General features: G+C 46.0%; 1 protein-coding gene across 1 annotated transcript in view; it reads right to left on the bottom strand.

Moving 5' to 3' along the window:
• Nucleotides 1-10,348: 10,348 nt before the first annotated feature.
• The window catches only part of SMARCD1 (SWI/SNF related BAF chromatin remodeling complex subunit D1), a 46,945-nt gene continuing 31,155 nt past the window's right edge, over nucleotides 10,349-26,138 (bottom strand). The window contains exons 11-13 of the mRNA XM_077298060.1: nucleotides 14,448-14,570; nucleotides 14,269-14,370; nucleotides 10,349-11,322 (exon numbers count right to left, since the gene is read on the bottom strand). Coding sequence (XP_077154175.1) covers nucleotides 11,269-11,322; nucleotides 14,269-14,370; nucleotides 14,448-14,570 — 279 coding nt within the window. The 3' untranslated portion in view covers nucleotides 10,349-11,268. The remainder of the gene's footprint in view (nucleotides 11,323-14,268; nucleotides 14,371-14,447; nucleotides 14,571-26,138) is intronic.

Here is a 26,138-nt window from a genome sequence, read left to right as displayed (position 1 = left end):
TGGGGGCCAGAATGATGAACATAATTATTGTTTATGGTGGCAAGTAGGAGACATAAAAACTGTAGGGGAAATTATTACTGCTGTAATATAGCTTATAGGGAGATCCTGTTACTGAGCAGGGCGGCATTATGTCGCTTTTTATCTTTATCTGGCGCAGTGTAGAAGTCAGGAAAAGAGTGGAGAGTGTGCTCTAGAAGCAATCAGATACAGATGACTTATTTTATGCAATAAATACAGAGCTCCTGTGTATAATGTTACTGATGATCACTGTATTATCTGTACACTATAGACTACATACAGAGCTCATGTGTATGATGTCACTGATGATCCCTGTATTACCTGTACACTAACACTATATACAGAGCTCCTGTGTATAATGTCACTGATGATCACTGTATTAAATATACAGTGACACTATATAAAGAGCTCCTGCATATAATGGCCCTGGTGATCCCTGTATTACCTGTACACAAACTATATACAGAGCTCCTGTGTGTGATGTCACGGATGATCCCTGTATTACCTGAACACTGACACTATATGCAGAGCTCCTGTGTATGTCACTGGTGATCAATATATGACCTGTACAGTGACACTATATACAGAGCTCCTATGTATGTCACTGGTGATAACTGTTACTTGTACACTGTAATCAGAGCTCCTTTATATAATGTCTCTGGTGATTACTATTACCTGTACACTATACACAGTGCTCCTCTGTATAATGTCAACAGTGATCACATTAGCTGTACACTGACACGATATACAGCACTCCTGTGTATAATTTCACTGGTGACCACTGTATTACCTGTACACTATACACAGAGCTACTGCATATAATGGCACTGATGGTAATATTAGTGTTATTAATATTGTGGTTTTTATTAATGATCAGTATTGTAGTATTCATTCACTGTGGGGTGGTAATATGTGGTCTGGTCATGGAGTGGCACATTTTTTTCCTTGTGTGTGAAGACGGGGAGGGGGTCAGTGGGTGCTCTCAACCACTGGCCTGAGACCGCATGGACCAGGGCTCATCCCACTGAGCACTCCTTTTCCCGTGGGCATACTACTACTCAGAAAACACAGGGTGAGGGTAAAACAGAATGGCAGTCAATGGAGCAGATTTGTATTCTTTCAGCAGGGGCCGTGGTCCCCTAAGCTGGCATCCTGTAGAATGTCAAATGTGTGTCTCTCATGATGGCGCCATGATGCCCTGGCTGCTGTCCTGTAGAGTGTTCCTGGCTAGGGTTTTGTAAAGAATCTCTGATCCTTTGCATAAGGATAGAAAATACCATTTTAGTCCAACTTCTGTGGTTCAGGTCATCATCCACAAGTCAGGAGAAAGTGGTATGAGTTTAAGGGTACTGTCACATTCTGCAACTTTCCAACGATCACGACCAGCGATACGACCTGGCCGTGATCGTTGGAAAGTCACTGTGTGGTCGCTGGAGAGCTGTCACACAGACCGCTCTCCAGCGACCAACGATGCCGAGGTCCCGGGTAACCAGGGTAAACATCGGGTTACTAAGCGCAGGGCCGAGCTTAGTAACCCGATGTTTACCCTGGTTACCATCGTAAAAGTAAAAAAAAACAAACCGTACATACTCACAAACCGGTGTCCGTCAGGTCCCTTGCCGTCTGCTTCCCGCACTGACTGAGTGCCGCCGTAAAGTGAAAGCAGATCACAGCGGTGACGTCACCGCTGTGATCTGCTTTTACTTTTCGGCCGGCCCTACGCTTAGTAACCCGATGTTTACCCTGGTTACAAGCGAACGCATCGCTGGATCGCTGTCACACACACCGATCCAACGATGACAGCGGGAGATCCAGCGACAAAAGAAAGTTCCAAACGATCTGCTATGACGTACGATTCTCAGCAGGGTCCCTGATCGCTGCTGCGTGTCAGACACAGCGATATCGTATGGATATCGCTGGAACGTCACGGATCGTACAGTCGTAGCGACAAAAGTGCCACTGTGAGACAGTATCCTAACTCTCATTGTTTGAGCATTTAATCAATCTGCATAGTTCGTCTTTCTATTTTGCAGGTCAACAAACTATCTTGACTTATACAATAAGTAATCAACATATTAGCAAACATCTAATGTTCAATTACCCTATGTCTCTGTCATCCAAGATAACAGACAATAAGTTACAACAAAGATCAACTCAAAAGTCAATATCCAGGCTCCTACGAACAATAATGTGTTTCTTGACCAACAAAAGAAAAACACAAATTCAAAAGTCAACATAAAGATAATAGCGTATGTCTTCTGACCTACTGAAAATAGACATATGTGGTATTATTCAGTCACTATGTTGCATTTGTTCCTTGTATATGGTATTATTTGGTCACTCTGTTGTGGCAATATGTGGTCAGGTCATGGTGTGATGGTATTTTGTGCATATTTGGCCTGTAGCAGATGGGCGATTGCAAGTCCTTTTCTATTTGAGCAGGGTTCCTTTAGTATTAAATTTGAAAAACATGTAGAAAATCCTTTAATACTACACACTATACTAAGAAGTGACATGGACTGGACAGGAGGCAATGAGACTAACTATGAAGGTGGGGAAAGGGCTTTTTCTTTTGGCTCCTCATACTGGTATTTTGTGGATGATGAAAGTGTGCATGAAAATGGGTGTAGTTTCTTAACACAGAGAACTTGCTGTTAAAAATCTGAATCCCACCCCTGGTTGCACCAATGGTACTTTCGTCACTGGTCTGCAGCCAGTGATTATTATTGCAATGTATAAAAGAAGCTTTGTATTTTTTTTAATATCACTGATGGTAAAAACTGGCATTGAACAAATAATAAAAACCAGATCAAAAACACTGATGACAACTGGGCTGGTTTTTGCATAGTTGAGAAATCACTGATGTCTGAATGAGCCCTTAACGCTATGTGAAATACACACATTAGATTTAAAACTGGGTCGGTGTCTCCGGCCCATGAGACCCTGCGCGTGCCCTATTCTCCGGAGAGTTTGCAGCTCAGACTCGGCCATTAAAGTCTATGGGGATCAGTGAAATACAGATTAAATTATTAAGACATACTACGAGTATGTAACTTCAGCTACAACACTGAGTAGAGATGAAATATAGGCTCACCTTCTAATGCAAAATGAGAGATAATGTGAACAGGGTCCTTAGCGCCTGAAATATCAGTCCAGTAGAAACTCAACAACAGAGAAGCCGATATCCTCATAAGCGTCAGAGTTCAGATGAAAGAGTGAATAAATCCGAATGACAAGGTACTTCTGCTGATAAGAACGGAGTATAGTATAGATCCACTAGAATGAACAGTAAAAAATTGTATGTATATATATATATATATATATATATTCACAAAAGTAGTTAAAAACAAATCAATTTTGTTGAATCAAATGCATTGAGCAACCCACCTCTTGTAGCCAGACCCGTGTTTTGCCACATGACTGCTTCTTCAAGTGTTTAAGAGGCTACCGACTGCTTTGTTGTGGATTTTCTACTGACCTATTATTCCAAAGCTAAGGATCCTTATTTACATTATCTCCCATGTATATTAGGTGGTTAACCTTCATTTCCTCTCTACCCAGTATTGTGGCGCAGTAATTTGCTATTTCACTTGTCAATTTTCTGGGATTGAAGGACTGATCCCTGATATTGCAGAATCTCCATTGGGAAGGCCGTCAAGATTGATGCAAAAGCACAATTTCTATGATTCCATTGTGCCTTCAGAATTTCTTCCAAGTTTCACCTTCATTAGCTTTTAAATGAGACATTAAGAGTCAATGGATTAAAGACAATTTATCTGCTTCAGTTAAAAAAAAAATAAAGTGAAAAAAAAAAAAAAACCTGATGAAACTAGGAAGCCACTTGGATGACACCTGAGAAAAGAAAAATCTGTCTATTTCCCTCGGATGGTAACATATGTGAATTAGCCCTTAGAAACAACAGTTGGCAAACAAGAGGAGACTAGAAGAGAACCGGGCCAGAGAAGACCAAGAGAGAACCGGGCCAGAGGAGACCAGGAGAGAACAGAGCCGGAGGAGACCAAGAGAGAACCGGGCCGGAGCAGACCAAGAGAGAACCGGGCCAGAGGAGACCAGGAGAGAACAGAGCCGGAGGAGACCAGGAGAGAACAGAGCCGGAGGAGACCAAGAGAGAACCGGGCCAGAGGAGACCAGGAGAGAACAGAGCCGGAGGAGACCAAGAGAGAACCGGGCCGGAGGAGACCAAGAGAGAACCGGGCCGGAGGAGACCAAGAGAGAACCTGGCCAGAGGAGACCAGGAGAGAACAGATCCGGAGGAGACCAAGAGAGAACCGGGCCGGAGGAGACCAGGAGAGAACAGAGCCGGAGGAGACCAAGAGAGAACCGGGCCGGAGGAGACCAGGAGAGAACAGAGCCGGAGGAGACCAAGAGAGAACCGGGCCGGAGGAGACCAAGAGAGCCGGAGGAGACCAAGAGAGCCGGAGGAGACCAAGAGAGAACCGGGCCGGAGGAGACCAAGAGAGAGCCGGGCCGGAGGAGACCAGGAGAGAACAGATCCGGAGGAGACCAAGAGAGAACCGGGCCAGAGGAGACCAGGAGAGAACAGAGCCGGAGGAGACCAAGAGAGAACCGGGCCGGAGGAGACCAAGAGAGCCGGAGGAGACCAAGAGAGAACCGGGCCGGAGGAGACCAAGAGAGAACCGGGCCAGAGGAGACCCAAAGTTACACTCTGATATATGCCTAGGAGGCTATGGGTTCAGATGAGGTCAGACGGACCATTAAATACGTCAATCTGAACCCAGCTATTCTAATTCCCACCCCTCCCATACTTGCTGGTATCTCGCCAGTTCTGCCCAACATGTGACTGCTGCAGCCAATCAACTAGTAAGTGTTGGAAACAGAGCAGTGGGGAATCAGTAAGGGGAGCATCAAACTTTATTATTTTATAACCTTATAGGCCAGCGCTTCTCAGAGAAGCCTCCTAGTTATTAGTGAGGCACAGCGGAGGTGGTGGTTTTTATAGCAATAATTAAATTTTAATGTTATACAGTTTTACGGAATTTATGAAATAAATATAAAGGTAAAATAAGTAATATTTTTTAATGTTGCCATTGACTGCCTCCACAGATGGAGAGACCAAAGCACCAACCTGGCCAGTCTTGTGAGGTTTCGTACAGTCTGAGAAACCCTGAACTAGGCGGTTTTCTATTAGAAAAAAAAGTTATTGGCTGGTAGACAACTTTTTTTTTTTTCTTATAAAGTAGTTAATGATAGCAAATTTTTTTTTTTTTTTTTTTATTTTGACACTGTCATTTGTCTGCTCTGTTGTGTGCTTGCAAATGTTACAATAAGGCCTCATTCAGACGTCTGTAATTTTTCTGAGATGCAAAAGAAAAAAAAAAAAAACAGCTCAAGTTTTATCAGCGTTTGGCCCATGCGTCAGCTTTTATAGTGGTGGTCCAGGACTTTAACATTGATGGCTGATCACATAGGATACACTTATCAAAGTCTGATTGGGGAGGGTGCATGTCTGAGTAGGTGGCGGATGAGCAATACCCAACCGCGGCCACTATACAGTCGATAAAGCGGTACAGCGCCAGGAGACACTGGGAACACCTGATCGGCTGGGGTACCAGGAGACGCACCCTCACCGATCAGATATGATAATCCATTACAATGTTAATCACGGACAGCACATGGAGGTCTTCCATGTGCTGCCTATAAAAATCATGTATGAGCACTTTTAATCCATGAAATACAGTTGTGGCCAAAAGTATTGACACCCCTGCAATTCTGTCAGATAATACTCAGTTTCTTCCTGAAAATGATTGCAATCATAAATTCTTTGGTATTATTATCTTCATTTAATTTGTCTTAAATGAAAAAACACAAAAGAGAATGAAGCAAAAAGCAAAACATTGATCGTTTCACACAAAACTCCCAAAATGGGCCAGACAAAAGTATTGGCACCCTCGGCCTAATACTTGGTTGCACAACCTTTAGCCAAAATAACTGCGACCAACCGCTTCCGGTAACCATCAATGAGTTTCTTACAATGCTCTGCTGGAATTTTAGACCATTCTTCTTTGGCAAACTGCTCCAGGTCCCTGATATTTGAAGGGTGCCTTCTCCAAACTGCCATTTTTAGATCTCTCCACAGGTGTTCTATGGGATTCAGGTCTGGACTCATTGCTGGCCACCTTAGAAGTCTCCAGTGCTTTCTCTCAAACCATTTTCTAGTGCTTTTTGAAGTGTGTTTTGGGTCATTGTCCTGCTGGAAGACCCATGACCTCTGAGGGAGACCCAGCTTTCTCACACTGGGCCCTACATTATGCTGCTAAATTTGTTGGGAGTATTCAGACTTCATAATGCCATGCACACAGTCAAGCAGTCCAGTGCCAGAGGCAGCAAAGCAACCCCAAAACATCAGGGAACCTCCGCCATGTTTGACTGTAGGGACCGTGTTCTTTTCTTTGAATGCCTCTTTTTTTTCTCCTGTAAACTCTATGTTGATGCCTTTGCCCCAAAAGCTCTACTTTTGTCTCATCTGACCAGAGAACATTCTTCCAAAACGTTTAAGGCTTTTTCAGGTAAGTTTTGGCAAACTCCAGCCTGGCTTTTTTATGTCTCGGGGTAAGAAGTGAGGTCTTCCTCATACAGTCCCTCTTCATTCAGACGCCGACGGATAGTACGGGTTGACACTGTTGTACCCTCGGACTGCAGGGCAGCTTGAACTTGTTTGGATGTTAGTCGAGGTTCTTTATCCAACATCCGCACAATCTTGCGTTGAAATCTCTTGTCAATTTTTCTTTTCCGTCCACATCTAGGGAGGTTAGTCACAGTGCCATGGGCTTTAAACTTCTTGATGACACTGCGCACGGTAGACACAGGAACATTCAGGTCTTTGTAGATGGACTTGTAGCCTTGAGATTGCTCATGCTTCCTCACAATTTGGTTTCTCAAGTCCTCAGACAGTTCTTTAGCCTTCTATCTTTTCTCCATGCTCAATGTGGTACACACAAGGACAGAGGTTGAGTCAACTTTAATCCATGTCAACTGGCTGCAAAGTGTGATTTAGTTATTGCCAACACCTGTTAGGTGCCACAGGTAAGTTACAGGTGCTGTTAATTACACAAATTAGAGAAGCATCACATGATTTTTCGAACAGTGCCAATACTTTTGTCCACCCCCTTTTTTATGTTTGGTGTGGAATTATATCCAATTTGGCTTTAGGACAATTCTTTTTGTATCTTTTCATTTAAGACAAATTAAATGAAGATAATAACAAAGAATTTGTGTTTGCAATCATTTTCAGGAAGAAACTGAGCATTATCTGACAGACTTGCAGGGGTGTCAATACTTTTGGCCACAACTGTATGTATCTATTGAACATGTACATGGAAAGTGGTAGCCTTGGGAGGACGCCTCGGGTGGGCTGTTCCCGGCCGGCTGTGGAGCCGCCTCGGGTGCGCTTTTCCCGGCCGGCTGTGGAGCAGTCTCGGGTGCGCTGTTCCCGGCCGGCTGTGGAGCCGCCTCGGGTGCGCTGTTCCCGGCCGGCTGTGGAGCCGCCTCGGGTGCGCTGTTCCCGGCCGGCTGTGGAGCCGCCTCGGGTGCGCTGTTCCCGGCCGGCTGTGGAGCCGCCTCGGGTGCGCTGTTCCCGGCCGGCAGTGGAGCCGCCTCGGGTACGCTTTTCCCGGCCGGTAGTGGAGCTGCCTCAGATACTTTGCTCCCGTTCCAAGCCAGCTGTTCAAAATGTGTTGACTCTGAAACGTCGCAGCACTTCACAGTAAAACCTTCCTGGCTTCAATCGCACAGCCAGACTAATTCAGGCTGAATGTGCTTCTGGCAGCATGAATATGACAAGTTTCCTTCAATGTGAAAGTAACAAAAAGATTAACACCTTAAGGCAATGGACAGCTTTCTTGCTCCATATTAAACACCTCAGAGCTTTGCAGCAGGATGTCAGGGTTGTAGAGAGGCGCAAGTCATCCAATTAGATCTCGAGATCTCAATCTGCGTATTATGCTGCTTCCAGGTGCCATTTTCCCAAAGGCCAGTGCAGGGAAATTAATGGGAGGGGGACTCCACTCTTCGCCGACATCTTATGAAAGCCCAGGGACAAACAACATCGAACCCAATCCTGCAGTAGAGACCCCGATCCACCGCAGCCGTTCCCCCCGGTAAGCTACCTTCAGATTATAACCTGCACCCCAGATTTCCTTCCAAATGTTTTGGGGAAAAATGTGGATTCTAATCTGAAAAATACGTTTGGGAACTTTTGGCATTCTCATGCCATTTTCACCCCCAATATATGTGGAACTATGGTAGGACGGGGGGGCGTAGTGACTGCCACTCATCAAATTCATGACAAGTGGTGTCGTTTGCAAAGCAACAGTTCTTACTCCAGCAGGGGTTGGGGTGGGACTTGTGGTGAGGCACATGATACTTACCGATTCATGAAGACACATACTTCTAAATCCAAGTTGGATCAAGCAAATGAGCCATTTCTGTCGATGTAGTCACACTTGACTAAGGCTAGCTTCACAAATCCATGTTTCACGGACTGGCTGGGAGTCTCCCGACTCAAATGTGACAGCTTCATGTGCCTAAATACCTTTGAGTTTGGGTCAGGAGTAGTGTTGAGCATTCCGATACCGCAAGTATCGGGTATCGGCCGATATTTGCTGTATCGGAATTCCGATACCGAGATCCGATACTTTTGTGGTATCGGGTATCGAAACAACATTGATGTGTAAAATAAAGAATTAAAATAAAAAATATTGCTATACTCACCTCTCCGACGCAGCCTGCACCTTACCGAGGGAACCGGCAGCGTTGTTTGCTTAAAATTCGCGCTTTAACTTCCTTACGTGAAGTCCCGGCTTGTGAGTGGCCGCGACGCGACCAATCACAGCAAGCCGTGACGTAATTTCAGGTCCTTCAGGATTTTAAAATTACGTTCCGGCTTTGTGATTGGTCGCGTCACGGTCACATGGGCGACGCGACCAATCACAAGCCGTGACGTCACGGGAGGCTGGACACGCGCGCATTTTAAAATGCGCGCGTGTCCTGCCTCCCGTGACGTCCCGGCTTGTGATTGGTCGCGTCGCCCATGTGGCCGCGACGTGACCAATCACAGCAAGCCGTGACGTAATTTTAGGTCCTTCAGGATTTTAAAATTACGCTCTGGCTTGTGATTGGTCGCGACGCGGTCACATGGGCGACGCGACCAATCACAAGCCGTGACGTCACGGGAGGCAGGACACGCGCGCATTTTAAAATGCGCGCGTGTCCAGCCTCCCGTGACATCACGGCTTGTGATTGGTCGCGTCGCGGTCACATGGGCGACGCGACCAATCACAAGCCGTGACGTCACGGGAGGCTGGACACGCGCGCATTTTAAAATGCGCGCGTGTCCTGCCTCCCGTGACGTCACGGCTTGTGATTGGTCGCGTCGCCCATGTGACCGCGTCGCGACCAATCACAAGCCAGAGCGTAATTTTAAAATCCTGAAGGACCTAAAATTACGTCACGGCTTGCTGTGATTGGTCACGTCGCGGCCACATGGGCGACGCGACCAATCACAAGCCGGGACGTCACGGGAGGCAGGACACGCGCGCATTTTAAAATGCGCGCGTGTCCAGCCTCCCGTGACGTCACGGCTTGTGATTGGTCGCGTCGCCCATGTGACCGTGACGCGACCAATCACAAAGCCGGAACGTAATTTTAAAATCCTGAAGGACCTGAAATTACGTCACGGCTTGCTGTGATTGGTCGCGTCGCGGCCACTCACAAGCCGGGACTTCACGTAAGGAAGTTAAAGCGCGAATTTTAAGCAAACAACGCTGCCGGTTCCCTCGGTAAGGTGCAGGCTGCGTCAGAGAGGTGAGTATAGCAATATTTTTTTATTTTAATTCTTTATTTTACACATTAATATGGTTCCCAGGGCCTGAAGGAGAGTTTCCTCTCCTTCAGACCCTGGGAACCATCAGGAATACCGTCCGATACATGAGTCCCATTGACTTGTATTGGTATCGGGTATCGGTATCGGATTAGATCCGATACTTTGCCAGTACCGGCCGATACTTTCCGATACCGATACTTTCAAGTATCGGACGGTATCGCTCAACACTAGTCAGGAGACTCATAGCAAGTCCATGCATGCATTGCTGTCTTGGACCTCCAAAAACTGTTGTGTGAAATTGGCCTAAGAAAACACTAAAATACTAGGTTCTATTATTATTCTGTAATGCACCAAAAATCCTAAGTAATATATAATAAAAAAAAATTATCTTGGCTAGTATTAAGAAAACGTTATAGTACAGTACAAATTAAGCAAATTCAATGCTTACAATGATGTCAGATTTGCGGGTTAATTAGAACTTGCTTTTATTAAAACTTGGCAATGACTACAAGATACAAAACAATATTTTGGTCCATTAAAACCATAATCCGCTCAAAAATAAAAAGGCTACATTTTATGAGAATAGAGGTGCTCGGGGCACATTCAGTGATGGAGGTTGGTGAGCTTCTAGGGGTACACCCTGGAAAGCTAAGCAGCATATTAAGAGCCGGTTCCTCAGACTGCAAATGTTGTCGAATATGTTACTGTACACTCCTCTGCATAAGTCCTTCATTATTGAAATCTACTGACCACTTTCCAAAGACTTTAACCTTTTCAGCTAAAGCAAAAAAAAAAAAAAGGGCAAAATTTACTTTTTTTGTACGACCGTATGATATCCCTGACTACATGGCTGAGAACCACTATGCACCGTGCTCCTATCTAACAAATCTGCTGCTGACACACAGTAGAGGCGGCCCTCTAAATGGATGAACCCGCATCATAACCTACTCCGATGCATCCGGCATGTACGGTGTGTGCATTACAAATATATACGGTGCACACAATTAGATAATGGCTATGAAAGACACCACTGATGTGGTCTCTTCTGTCTGAGGGGTGCAGAGAAAATACTATTTTTAACATAATGAACATGATTACACAAAATAATAATAATAAAAAATGACATATGGGAAGTCTAAAAATAAAAGTACTTGATCCTTCAGAATATAACAAGTCTAGCCCTCAAAAATATTTTCTGGTCTTTTCGGATATTTGTAACATTCGAGGACAGTATAAATAACTTTTAGTGTGTCCTTAATACACTTGTCAGTCGTTTGATAGAGGCCTCAAATCCAGGACAATCCAGAGCAGCTTCCTAAAGCCTCAAGAAGATGCCGGGACGTTGGCTATGAGGTACACTCTGTTCAGGTCATCCAAGGTAGCTTCTTTTATGTGTTTCTAATCCCCAAGGCTTGTTCCAGCTCCTGGCGTCTTTGCTGCACCTATAGAAATAGAAACATTATATATGTGATTAATATGATCAAAAGGCAATAGATCATTTTTAGGGATGAACGAACGTGCTTGGATAAGGTGATAAGAGCATCTTGGGCGTGCTCGAATATGTTCCAGTCCCCGCATGTCTCGCGTCTGTTCGACAGCCACAACCCACGCAGGGGCCTAACAAACAGGTAATCCCTGCATGTGCTGTGGTTGTCCAACAGCCACGAGACATACGGCCACTGGGACTCGAACATATTTTTCGAGCACGCCGATGACACTTAGCACCTGAGCATGCTCAGATAACTTATTCAAGAACTTATTTATTGAGTGAAGAAATTCCAGAAATAAATGAGACATTTGGGTCAATACCTGACCTTCATCAGTCATCTGGATAGAGGAGATGTGTGGGAGAGCCCTGTGTGAGAGTCTGCAGTGTCCACTGCTCAGACAGGAAGCGCTGGTCCTTGGTCTTAGCAGTGGACGCTGCAGACTCTCACACAGCACGCTGCCACACAGATCTCTATGCAGATGACTCATGAAGGTCAGGTATTGACCCAAACGTCACATTTATTTCTGGAATTTCTTCACTCAAATAAGTTCTTGAACACACCTCTACGAGTGCCAAGTATTTCTACATCACAGATGATGGATTTGGTTATCCTACTTGTGTACCACCAGAATTCCAGAAGTGCAGTGTTTTTCTAATTACTAAGATAACTTATTCAAGCATGTTTGCTTATCACTAATCATTTAAAGGGGTTGTTTCACTTTCAAATCACAATGTCACATCGCAAATAATAATCCACGGAGCAGCATAGAGACTGCTGCAAAAATCCAAACCTGTAAAAACCACTATGAATGGAGTTAGCCACAAACTGCCTAAAGAGTTACGTTTTTTATAGTTGAATCAAGTTAAAAAAATAAATAAATTAATTCTTGGGTGGTTTGAGGCTACTGTATTCATAATGATATTCTGTTAATCTATAAGAGTATTCCTCCCTTGTGATCTTTCCTATCAAAATTAAGGGGGAACACAAACTGGTTATGTTCCCAACCTGGTTACATAGCTGGTGCTCTATGTTTGATTTTGCCTTCACAGACCACAATCCTCACTGCAAACTGTACTGGGGGTGAATCCTCACTGCAAACTGTACTGGGAGTGAATCCTCACTGCAAACTGTACTGGGAGTGAATCCTCACTGCAAACTGTACCGGGGGTGAATCCTCACTGCAAACTGTACCGGGGGTGAATCCTCACTGCAAACTGTACCGGGGGTGAATCCTCACTGCAAACTGTACCGGGGATGAATCCTCACTGCAAACTGTACCGGGGGTGAATCCTCACTGCAAACTGTACTGGGAGTGAATCCTCACTGCAAACTGTACCGGGAGTGAATCCTCACTGCAAACTGTACTGGGAGTGAATCCTCACTGCAAACTGTACCGGGGGTGAATCCTCACTGCAAACTGTACCGGGGGTGAATCCTCACTGCAAACTGTACCGGGGGTGAATCCTCACTGCAAACTGTACCGGGGATGAATCCTCACTGCAAACTGTACCGGGGGTGAATCCTCACTGCAAACTGTACTGGGAGTGAATCCTCACTGCAAACTGTACCGGGAGTGAATCCTCACTGCAAACTGTACTGGGAGTGAATCCTCACTGCAAACTGTACCGGGGGTGAATCCTCACTGCAAACTGCAGTGGGGTGAATCCTCACTGCAAACTGTACCGGGGGTGAATCCTCACTGCAAACTGTACAGGGGGTGAATCCTCACTGCAAACTGTACCGGGGGTGAATCCTCACTGCAAACTGTACCAGGGGTGAATCCTCACTGCAAACTGTACCGGGGGTGAATCCTCACTGCAAACTGTACCGGGGGTGAATCCTCACTGCAAACTGTACAGGGGGTGAATCCTCACTGCAAACTGTACAGGGGGTGAATCCTCACTGCAAACTGTACAGGGGGTGAATCCTCACTGCAAACTGTACCGGGGGTGAATCCTCACTGCAAACTGTACCGGGGGGTGAATCCTCACTGCAAACTGTACCGGGGGTGAATCCTCACTGCAAACTGTACCGGGGGTGAATCCTCACTGCAAGCCGTAGTGGGGGTGAATCCTCACTGCAAACTGTAGTGGGGGTGAATCCTCACTGCAAGCCGCAGTGGGGGTGAATCCTCACTGCAAACTGTACTGGGGGTGAATCCTCACTGCAAACTGTACTGGGTGTGAATCCAAACTGCAAACTGTACCGGGAGTGAATCCTAACTGCAAACTGTACCGGGGGTGAATTCTCACTGCAAACTGTACCGGGAGTGAATCCTCACTGCAATCTGTACTGGGGTGAATCCTCACTGCAATCTGTACTGGGGTGAATCCTAACTGCAAACTGCAGTCAGGGTAAATCCTCACTGCAAACCGCAGTGGGGGTGAATCCTAACTGCAAACTGTACTGGGGGTGAATCCTCACTGCAAACTGTACCGGGGTGAATCCTCACTGCAAACTGTACCGGGGGTAAATCCTCACTGCAAACTGTATCGGGAGTGAATCCTCACTGCAAACTGTACGGGGGTGAATCCTAACTGCAAACTGTATCGGGGTGAATCCTCACTGCAAACCACAGTGGGGGTGAATCCTCACTGCAAACTGTACCGGGAGTCCTAACTGCAAACTGTACCTGGGGTAAATCCTCATTGCAAACTGTATCGGGGGTGAATCCTAACTGCAAACTGTATCGGGGTGAATCCTCATTGCAAACTGTACTGGGAGTGAATCCTCACTGCAAACTGTACTGAAGATGAATCCTCACTGCAAACTGTACTGGCAGTGAATCCTCTATAGTTACAGATTAGAAAAAAAGGAAAAAAAATTTTCCTTCTGGTTTAAATTCCTGTTAAATAACGTAGAGACCTAAAAACATCATGTAACTTTGATGATCCATACCTTTGAGTAAAAATATCGACAAACAGCCTCTTGAGCCCAGGGCTGGAAATAAAACTCTGCCCTGCGTTCCTCTTCCGGATTGCCAACGACATCAGTCATAGCCTGCGGCAGAGAACATGATGAGAAGGAGAAGCTCAGGACAACGCAGGGCACACAACACAGGACCTCGCACCACTAACCTTCAGGTCCCGGCACTGAGACTGCAGCCAATCATTGATGAATCCTTGAGGATCACGGGCAAAACTTAACATAAATTCCCGCTGGATCTTCAACTGATTGATTGTTTCAATAGTTTCATGGATCTATATGAAAAGCAGATTATATATTCTATTAGTTACTATTTTTTGAGAAAACTTTCACCCAAAATGACAATCAGCCGAACTCTAGCAGATCAGACCATAAAACTAGCAGCGCGGACCAATGTGTATGCAGACATCTAATTCGCAATGAAGGATCCTGAGCTCCTGGAGACCATCTAATAATATTACTAGGATATCAATGCCATGACTCCTGCAAGTAGCCAGAAAATGGGCGCTACGGGCAAATGCACAGATCTTACATCTGCAACTCAGCAATCACAGCAATGACCTGATGTTTCCACATCATCTTACACTGCTCAGTAATGGACTGCCGCAGGCTTCTCTTATTAAACTACTGATGCAAGAAAAAACCTAAATGGATGAACATTTAGCCTTTTCCCCTTGTAGAGGACCTCTCTGCTTCGCGAGATCACATGTAAACAGCAGGTCACAGACATGGTATACCTGACAGCCGACCAGTAACAGGAAGGTAAAACTCCAGATGCCTCCTAGAGAATAGTTCCCCAACTCCAGTCCTCAGGAGCCACCAATAGATCATGGGTTCAGGATTTCCTTAGTATTGGACAGGGGATAATTCCACCATCTGAGCAATACTAAGGAACTCCTAAAAACATGATCTGTTGGTGGCTCTCGAGGACTGGAGTTGGGTGAATACTGCTCTAGAGACAATATGTGGCCGGAAAGTTCTCTGGAAACCAGCGGTATCCATTAACTAGATGCCAGTACGTACGGGCGACTGTAGCCTCCCCACAGATGTATGGCCGGCTGTAGCCTCCCCCCACAGATGTACGGCCGGCTGTAGCCTCCCCCCACAGATGTACGGCCGGCTGTAGCCTCCCCCCACAGATGTACGGCCGGCTGTAGCCTCCCCCCACAGATGTACGGCCGGCTGTAGCCTCCCCCCACAGATGTACGGCCGGCTGTAGCCTCCCCCCACAGATGTACGGCCGGCTGTAGCCTCCCCCCACAGATGTACGGCCGGCTGTAGCCTCCCCCCACAGATGTACGGCCGGCTGTAGCCTCCCCCCACAGATGTACGGCCGGCTGTAGCCTTCCCCCACAGATGTACGGCCGGCTGTAGCCTCCCCCCACAGATGTACGGCCGGCTGTAGCCACCACACAGATGTACGGCCGGCTGTAGCCTCCCCCCACAGATGTACAGCCGGCTGTAGCCTCCCCCCACAGATGTACGGCCGGCTGTAGCCTCCCCCCACAGATGTACGGCCGGCTGTAGCCTCCCCCCACAGATGTACGGCCGGCTGTAGCCTCCCCCCACAGATGTACGGCCGGCTGTAGCCTCCCCCCACAGATGTATGGCCGGCTGTAGCCTCCCCCCACAGATGTACGGCCGGCTGTAGCCACCACACAGATGTACGGCCGGCTGTAGCCTCCCCCCACAGATGTACGGCCGGCTGTAGCCTCCCCCCACAGATGTACGGCCGGCTGTAGCCACCCCACAGATGTACGGCCGGCTGTAGCCTCCCCCCACAGATGTACGGCCGGCTGTAGCCACCACACAGATGTACGGCCGGCTGTAGCCTCCCCCCACAGATGTACGGCCGGCTGTAGCCTCCCCCCACAGATGTACGGCCGGCTGTAGCCACCCCACAGATGTACGGCCGGCTGTAGCCTCCCCCCACAGATGTACGGCCGGCTGTAGCCTCCCCCCACAGATGTACGGCCGGCTGTAGCCTCCCCCCACAGATGTACGGCCGGCTGTAGCCTCCCCCCACAGATGTACGGCCGGCTGTAGCCTCCCCCCACAGATGTACGGCCGGCTGTAGCCACCACACAGATGTACGGCCGGCTGTAGCCACCACACAGATGTACGGCCGGCTGTAGCCTCCCCCCACAGATGTACGGCCGGCTGTAGCCTCCCCCCACAGATGTACGGCCGGCTGTAGCCTCCCCCCACAGATGTACGGCCGGCTGTAGCCTCCCCCCACAGATGTACGGCCGGCTGTAGCCTCCCCCCACAGATGTACGGCCGGCTGTAGCCACCACACAGATGTACGGCCGGCTGTAGCCATCCCACAGATGTAAGACCGGCTGTAGCCACCACACAGATGTACGGCCGGCTGTAGCCTCCCCCCACAGATGTACGGCCGGCTGTAGCCTCCCCCCACAGATGTACGGCCGGCTGTAGCCACCACACAGATGTACGGCCGGCTGTAGCCACCCCACAGATGTAAGACCGGCTGTAACCACCACACAGATGTACGGCCGGCTGTAGCCACCACACAGATGTACGGCCTTGTGTTCTCTAAGAAGAGGCCATTTCTACCATTGCTCAGTTATTCATCCCAATTGGAGCTTTGAACATCTAGGTATGATATATTAGATTGTGAACATGTCAGCAGACCATAATCCACAATGAAGACTTCTATAAAACAGCTGCAGGGTCAACAACCTGTTGTAAAACTACAACTCCCAACAGCAGACTTATGTAGAGGACTGATGGGCAGCATAGCCATAATGAATATTTATTACCCTTGTGGACGGCTATCGCTCCTGCAGCTACAGCTTTTATTTATGGCAATAATGTTAGGGAATTGCCATTTAACCAGAGAATCCTCTGGTGTCCATACGTTATTCCAAACTGACCACCACTAATGATTTGCAGATTCTATGAGGAATAGTTCAATGCAACCAACGGACTGGACAGCAAAACTGAGACACATTGTAGATTAAAATGCCCACCTGGGAATGGGGCGAGAGCATGAACGGACGCCGTGCCAAATGCAATACCTCCAGAATACATATTGTCCTCATCACAGACAGATTACAACTAAATATTCAATTAGTTGAGGTTGCTGAAATTGCGGCACGTATTAAACTCCTCAAAATATCAGAAAGCATGAAAAAGATATAATCATGTTCCAGCATCTAATCCTTAATGATCTTTTACACAGCGTATACAGTGTGGGCCACAGGAAACATATCCGCTCTATGCAGATTGCGGCCTTTGATGCAAATGTTAATGAGAAACATTAAGCTGTAATTCACACCCATCAACAAAGCTTAAAGGGGTTCTCCGATCATTAAAGCCAAAACCACATGCAAATTGCTTACAAACAGCATGATGCATCATTTACTAATACACTGCAACTTTATGAAGTGGTTTTCCTAATACCAACCTCTATCAACTGCTCCTACCCGAAACTCGGGGTCAGGCCTCGTTCAGTATTTGATAAGTATTTTACATCAGTATTTGTGAGCCAAAACCAGCAGTGGATATATCACCCACTCCTGGTTTTGGCTTACAAATACTACTGTAAATAAGGACCAAATCCTGAAGGTGTGACTGTGGCCTTAGAGGCGATCTCAGCAGCCAGACCTCCAACAATCACACGTCTCATCTATCCTGTGGGTAGGATATATGTGCTGTCTATGGGACGGCCCGTGCGTGGCCATGTCTTCTTAGTATATCTCCTGCTCACTCCATACGTGATCTCGCCTTCCCTGTATAGTCCATGAGCCGGGCCAGATATCGGTACCACCCGGAGTGACTAATTTTCTTTGGTATTTTTAGGTAGATGCATGTCTGTAGTTTATTTTTTGATATGATAGCCCTTACATATACGTAGCTTATTAACCCCTTCAGCCCTAGGCCTATTTGTACCCAAGTGCCTAAGCCAATCTGACCTGTGCCACTTCATGGGCTAATAACTTTGGAACGCTTTCACCTATCCAAGCCATTCTGAGATTGTTTTCTCGTGACATATTGTACTTCACGTCAGTGCTAAATGGGAGTCAATATATTTTACCTTTCTATATAAAAAAATGCTAAATATTCGGAAATTTTGGAAAAATCGGCAATTTTTTAACTTTGAAATTCTCTGCTTTTTACAAAAATACTGATACCCCCCATAATAGTTATTAATTTACACTCCCCACATGTTTACTTCATATTGGCATCATTTTGAAAATGAAACCTTATTGTTTTACGACGTAATAGGGCTTATAGTTTTATGCGCAATTTTTCACATTTACAGCAAAACCCACTTTTCAAAGGACCAAGTCACTTCTGAAGTCACTTTAAGGGGCTTACATAACAGAAACCACCCATAAATTACCCCATTTTGCAAACTACACCCCTCAAGCTGTTCAAAACTCATTTTTAAAAACTGTTAACCCTTTAGGTGTTCCACAGGAATTTTAGCAGAATGAAGGCGAAATTTCAAAATTTCATTTTTTTTCCAGATATTACATTGTAATCCAATTTTACCTGCAACCTAGCAAGGGTTAACGGCAAACCCAAACTTGGTTACCCTAATTCTGCAGTTTATAGAAACACCCCACATGTACTCGTAAACTAAAGTATGGGCACACAGCACAGCTCAACACGGAAGGAGCGCTATGTGGTTTTTGGGTGGCGGATTCACTGGAAGAAATCTAGGGGGCCATGTCACATTTGAAGGCTGCCTGAGGTACCCCCACAGTGGAAACCCCAAAAAGTGACCCTATTTTGGAAACTACACCCCCAAGGAATCTTTTAGGGGGTATAGTGACCACTTTGACCCAACCAGTGTTTCACAGTAGTTGGAAACACTTGGTTGAGAAAATGGAAAAAGTGCATTTTTTACATGAAGGTGTCATTTTAGGCTCATTTTTTTATTTTTAAGAGGTGTACCAGCAAAAAATGCACCCCACTATTTGTTCACCAATCTCTCCCGAACACAACAACACCCGATATGTTGTCGTACACTGCAGTATTGGGGAACGGCAGGCCTCGGAAGGGAAGGAGCGCCAAATGACTTTTGGAGTGCAAATTTTACTGGAAGAAATCTAGGGGGCTATGTCACATTTGAAGACACCCTGAGGTGCCCCAACACACGCACACACACTGACACATACACGTTCTGTGCTGAACAGGACTCTCCGGTCTTCTCTGCAGAGCTCCTATCTCCCTCTGTAGAGGCTGACACCTCCCAGGCTTGTGACTGATCACATGGCCGTGACATCACCACAGGTCCTGTAGTCCTGTACTGTGTGCTGCTGCTGGTAAGGAACTTGTGGAGAGAGGGGGAACAGTCACCTAGCACCAGCGCTCCCAGCTCTAAGAACGAGCGCCTCATGAAGGTGGGCCCCTGCCTCCTCCTTCCCTGCGCGGCGGCCTTTCCCCCCGGCGGCTGTATTCGGCGTATAAGACAACCGCCCTCTTGGAGCCATGTTTTTCATGGCTAAAAAGTCGTCTTATACGCCAGGAAATACGGTAAATAAAATTTTAATGTTTTTCTTTGTGTTTGCAGGTGTTTACTGACTATCTAACGGCATGATGGAAGTACCAGCAAGGAAGAAATCACGGATCGACTGTATCATACACTGCTCTAATGATGACAGCGATGATCTGGCGTCCCTTAAGGATTTGGACTCCTGGAAAACATTGCTTAGGGCTGCAGAGATCAGGCAGCATGAATCAGTCCTGGTAGCAGCTAAGGGCCTTGAAGAAGGAGAAATACCACACATACAATATCACCGTAAATGTCGTAGTATCTTTACAATGAAGAAGTCACTGGATTCTATCCTTGGCAAGGGTGTCAATGTCGAAACAGCAAGCAAAATCTCCATGAGGAAGCTACCGAGGGGTGCCCCCAGTGATAGCAGGGTGTATGCCAAAGTATGTATCTTCTGTGAGAAGTCAAGCAAGTACCTAAAAGGAAAACAAACAAGGGAGCCAATTGTCCAGTGTGTTGAGCTACGAGCAGATGAGACGATCCGCAGAGCAGCGATAAGGAAAGGCACACAGAGAATACTTGGTTTACTTAGCAGAGACCTTGTTGCTGCAGAGGGGCACTACCACAAGTCGTGCTACAAACTATTCACAAAAGATGATTCCCAAGTGGCCTGTAGGTCTAGTGCAGCTGAAAATCAGGTCGAAAGCGAGGAAGTACGCTACGAAGAGGCAGAGAAAGAGGCCCTTGAAGAACTCTTCTTGTATATAAGGACTAAATTGTTCCCAAACCCAGAAGTACTGCCTATGATAAACCTCACATCTAGGCTTGAGAGATTAATGATATCCCGTGGTATCATCCAACTGAAACCATCGACAAAGAAACATGTTCGACGAAAACTTGAAACAGAGATTGGGGAATCACTCCGCTTTCTCTCAGATGAGAAAGGTAAGCTTCTAGTCTATCCATGTAGCCTATCAATGGACGACCTTGTCCGGCAAGTACACAGCATGACAAAAGATCTGCAAGAAGCAAGAGCTGCTAACTCTGGAGATATCGTAACCAAAGCAGCAATGCAGCTAAGGAATGAGATCAAGAAGCAAGATGTGAGTCAGCCATGGCCTCCCAATACAGATCAGAATGTCGTTCCTGCATTAGTCACTCAATTCCTGCAAACCCTGCTTACAGGAGATTGTGAGTGCCAAACTACCTGTGAAAGAGCTCAACGTCTTGCCACATCCTTCGGCAGTGACTTGGTTTTTGCTGTTACCAATGGAAAGACAAAGCCACCAAAGCACGTACTGCTATCCTTTGCAGTTAAGTCTTTGACCGGCAATACAGAACTGATTCGAACTCTGAATCGTCTTGGCCACTGTGTGTCATATTCAATGGCTGAGGAGATCGATACAGCCCTTTGTATCCAGAAGTTGGAATGTTCAAAGGATGACATCCCAATGCCAGCAAGTATCTACCCAGGTGTGTTCACAACCCTGGCCTGGGATAACATTGACAGACTTGAGGAGACACTAAGTGGAGCAGGTACATCTCATAGAGTCAATGGCATTGCTGTTCAGTCCAATGTTGCATGCTCTGTGACAAAGAAAGTCCTGCCAGATGTAACCAAGTCGAAGAAAAGAAGCATAACTCTGACAGAATTAATGCTACCGATATACAATGTTGGGCAGCGGGGAGAGCCACCCAGGATTGAGACTTCGAATGTTAACACTACCAAGGAGGTCCAGGATTCAAAAACCAAAAACCATATCTGGCTTCTGGCTAGAATGTCAGACCATGAGGATCAGACCACCAGCAGTTGGACTGGGTTCAACATAAAAATCCGCAGCGACATTGTAGTGGCCCAGGACACTGTAAGCTACCTGCCCACTATCAATGCTCCTGCAACAGCCATGTCCACTGTGAATGAAGTCTTGGAGCAAACACATGCCATCATGCAGACCCTGAAGCTTAACAGAATTGTGTGTGTGTTTGATCAAGCACTCTATGCCAAAGCTGCCGAGGTTATCTGGAAACAGGAGAAGTTCAAGAACATTATAATTAGAATGGGTGTCTTCCACACAATCTGTAATCTCCTCTCTATCATAGGGAACAGATTTCAGGATGCAGGCCTTAGAGATCTGTGTGTTGAATCCGGTGTAATCGCTGAAGGATCAGTGTCTGGAGTGATGGACGGCCGGAGGTACAACAGAGCAGTGAGACTACACAAGCTGGTCTATGAAGCACTTATGAGGCTTGCATGGAAAAACTTCCTTCCATGGCTAGAAGAAAACCATGCAAGGGACCTTCACCATCTGGATGAAACACTGAAGAACATCACAAACTTTCGCATCAGTGTGTCGCAGGGATCCTTCGAAAAGCTCTTGGATAATGAATCTTGCACACTTACCCTGAAGCTCTTTCAAGTTTATCTTGAGACCCTCAGAAATGAACAACTCTCAGCATTCTGGATGTCATACTTGGACATGGTCGAGACCATGCTGGCCCTGGTTCGAGCTTCAAGAGAAGGCAACTGGATGCTTCACCTAGGAGCAATCCGACAGATGATACCATGGTGTTTTGCCTATGACAAGGTCAACTATGCCCGATACCTAACCTATTACTATGCCACAATGTCTCGGCTGCCCATAGAACACCCAGAGGTCCATGAATACTTCATGCAAGGTGGCTTTTCGGTCCAGATCGGTAGCAAGAATCCTTTTGGACGAATTCCTGTGGACCAGACCATTGAAGAGACAATCAACAAAGACACCCAGACACCAGGGGGCACAAAAGGCTTCAGCCTCAAAGTTGGAGCTGTTTCCAGGTTCTACCTGACATCAGAGTACCGCAGTATGTACTTGAGGCAGCTGAGGGCCCTGGTAGGCCAACAATATACTGACTTCAGCCATTCAGACCTACAGGTGTCTAGGATTAGAAGAGATGAAGCCGATGTCCAATCTTTCGTTCAACTGCTGGAGACAGGTTGGGTGAACCCCTTCAACAAAGAGCATAATGGTGAACTTATCAGTTTGTCAACAGCGACTGTAGCACCACCAGATGTAGCCAAAGACCTTCAAGGGGCATACAGTATAGGAGAGGATGCATATCAAACATTCAAGGATGAGCGTTTGGGTACCGATAAGCCAACTACATTGTTTCATGACAAGATGACGAAGAACAAACTTAAAACGTTCTCTAACATCCAAATGAAGACACGCAGACAAGGTCTTGGCAAGGAGGTAATTTTGAAGGCTGACAGAAACCTATTTGGCCAGATGATACTTGTAGCTGAGAACAGAAAGCTACAAATGAGTGATGTCTTGACTCATCCCCTGGGTCCATTGCCATGGGCACTTGCCAATGGTGATGGGTCTATCCGCAAGACCAACAAGGCTGCCCTCGCAAGGGAGTTGGAGAGGAATGCTCGTCCTGCAGAAGTGATCCCCGAGCCCTCTGCAACCATCATTGATGGGATGAGCCTGGTTCAGAAACTGAAGGGAAACAATGCAACATTTGGCCAGCTAGCAGGCACAGCAATGAGTCGCGCTATCCATGAGGGTGCTAAGAGCAAGCGCATTGATATTGTCTTTGACGTCTACAAGGAGACATCCATCAAAGATACAGAAAGAGTCAACAGATATGAAGGCACAGGGATCCATTTCAAGAACATTCAACATGGGCACAACATCCAGCAGTGGAAAAAGCTTCTAAGTAGTTCCTCCAACAAGGCAAGTCTCATAAAGTTTCTGGTAGAAGAATGGAAGGCGAAACACCACAGGGAGAAGCTTGAGGAGAAGGAGCTGTATGTCACATGTGAGCAGCTCTGCTTTAAGATCACCAAAGAACAGTGGGAAGAGGCTGCTGACCTTAAGTCAAATCAAGAAGAAGCAGACACACGCCTCCTTCTCCATGCTCTTCATGCAGCAGAATCTGGTTACAAGTCGGTCATCATCACTTCGGAGGATACTGATGTCATGGTCCTGTGTCTGGGCATGTGCCACAAAATCCCATCCCACCTGTTCCAGAAATGCGGTACACAGAACCGGACAAGATTCCTGGATATCACCACTCTGAGCCGAACATTGGGAGGCAGCGTATGTGATTCATTGATTGGTATGCATGCATTTACAGGCTGTGACACCGTCAGTGCATTCGCTGGCCGTGGGAAGATGACGACACTCAAGCAGTTGAAGATGAACAAGACATACCAGGATGCCTTTCAGGAAGTTGGTCGTTCATGGGAAGTGTCTACCGAACTTTTTGAGAAGTTACAGGAAATCACCTGCCACATGTACCTGCCAACTACCCAAACAACTGAGGTAAACAGGCTCCGTTATCAGCTGTTCTGTGCCAGACGTGGAGTGGTAGAGTCAAGTCAACTCCCTCCTTGCCAGGACTGCCTTTTCATGCATGCACTGCGTGCAAACTACCAGGCTGCGATCTGGAGGAGAAGTCTGCAGAGCCAGCCATGGGTTGCAAACCCAACAGACTGCGGTTGGATGATAGATAACGACGGAAAGCTTGTTGTCAAGTGGATGCAAGGGGCACCAGCACCAGAAGCTATTATACAGCTACTGTCCTGCAAGTGTGTGCGGTCATGTGAACTTCCTCAGTGTACTTGCCTCAGCAATGGCCTGAAGTGCACAGACATGTGCAGATTACAGACATGCCAGAACAAGGGTACTGAAGACGAGCCAGTAGAACAACAGTCAGATTCAGAGTCCGATGTTGAAGATATTATGGAGTAACATATATATATATATATATATATATATATATATATATATATATATATATATATATATATATATATATATGCACATGACATGTTCAGTGTGTATTTACATAACTTGGATTAAATTTTGTTACAAATACTACATCTAGTCACTCCGGGTGGTACCGATATCGTCATATTTGGTTCTTGGCTCATGCTAAAATTCCTGTGGAACACCTAAAGGGTTAACAGTTTTTAAAAATGAGTTTTGAACAGCTTGAGGGGTGTAGTTTGCAAAATGGGGTAATTTATGGGTGGTTTCTGTTATGTAAGCCCCTTAAAGTGACTTCAGAAGTGACTTGGTCCTTTGAAAAGTGGGTTTTGCTGTAAATGTGAAAAATTGCGCATAAAACTATAAGCCCTATTACGTCGTAAAACAATAAGGTTTCATTTTCAAAATGATGCCAATATGAAGTAAACATGTGGGGAGTGTAAATTAATAACTATTATGGGGGGTATCAGTATTTTTGTAAAAAGCAGAGAATTTCAAAGTTAAAAAATTGCCGATTTTTCCAAAATTTCCGAATATTTAGCATTTTTTTATATAGAAAGGTAAAATATATTGACTCCCATTTAGCACTGACGTGAAGTACAATATGTCACGAGAAAACAATCTCAGAATGGCTTGGATAGGTGAAAGCGTTCCAAAGTTATTAGCCCATGAAGTGGCACAGGTCAGATTGGCTTAGGCACTTGGGTACAAATAGGCCTAGGGCTGAAGGGGTTAATAAGCTACGTATATGTAAGGGCTATCATATCAAAAAATAAACTACAGACATGCATCTACCTAAAAATACCAAAGAGAATTAGTCACTCCGCTTGGTACCGATATCGTCAAATTTGGTTCTTGGCTCATGGACTAGTAGTACAAGACGTCTCGGCCGCTTCCTGGCTCTCCAGCCTCCCGCTCTCTGAAAGGGCCATGTTTCACGTGCTGGGCAGCAGATTGTGCAGTACAAGGCGTGCTCTAGTATTGTGCTTACAAGGGCTGGAAACGGACAATATCTGGAGTGGGCAAAGGGCAACATGGTGATCGCCCACAGAAAGCATCTGCAGCATAAAAATACTACACAGACCTGGGCAAGGTAATGAAATAAAATTACTTTTAAACAACGGTGTCATCACTGATAAGCAGACACAGGCACTGTTTCATATTCTTTTAGACTCAGAAAACCCCTTTAACCCCTTCATGACCCAGCCTATTTTGGCCTTAATGACCTTGCCATTTTTTGCAATTCTGACCAGTGTCCCTTTATGAGGTAATAACTCAGGAACGCTTCAACGGATCCTTGCGGTTCTGACATTGTTTTTTTCGTGACATATTGGGCTTCATGTTAGTGGTAAATTTAGGTCAATAATTTCTGAGTTTATTTGTGAAAAAAACGGAAATTTGGCGAAAAATTTGAAAATTTTGCAATTTTCACATTTTTAATTTTTATTCTGTTAAACCAGAGAGTTATGTGACACAAAATAGTTAATAAATAACATTTCCCACATGTCTACTTTACATCAGCACAATTTTGGAAACAAATTTTTTTTTTGCTAGGAAGTTATAAGGGTTAAAATTTGACCAGTGATTTCTCATTTTTACAACAAAATTTACAA

Source organism: Ranitomeya variabilis, chromosome 3, assembly GCF_051348905.1.
Source record: "Ranitomeya variabilis isolate aRanVar5 chromosome 3, aRanVar5.hap1, whole genome shotgun sequence".
NCBI lineage: Eukaryota > Metazoa > Chordata > Amphibia > Anura > Dendrobatidae > Ranitomeya > Ranitomeya variabilis.
This window is presented reverse-complemented; position numbering and strand designations above follow the sequence as displayed.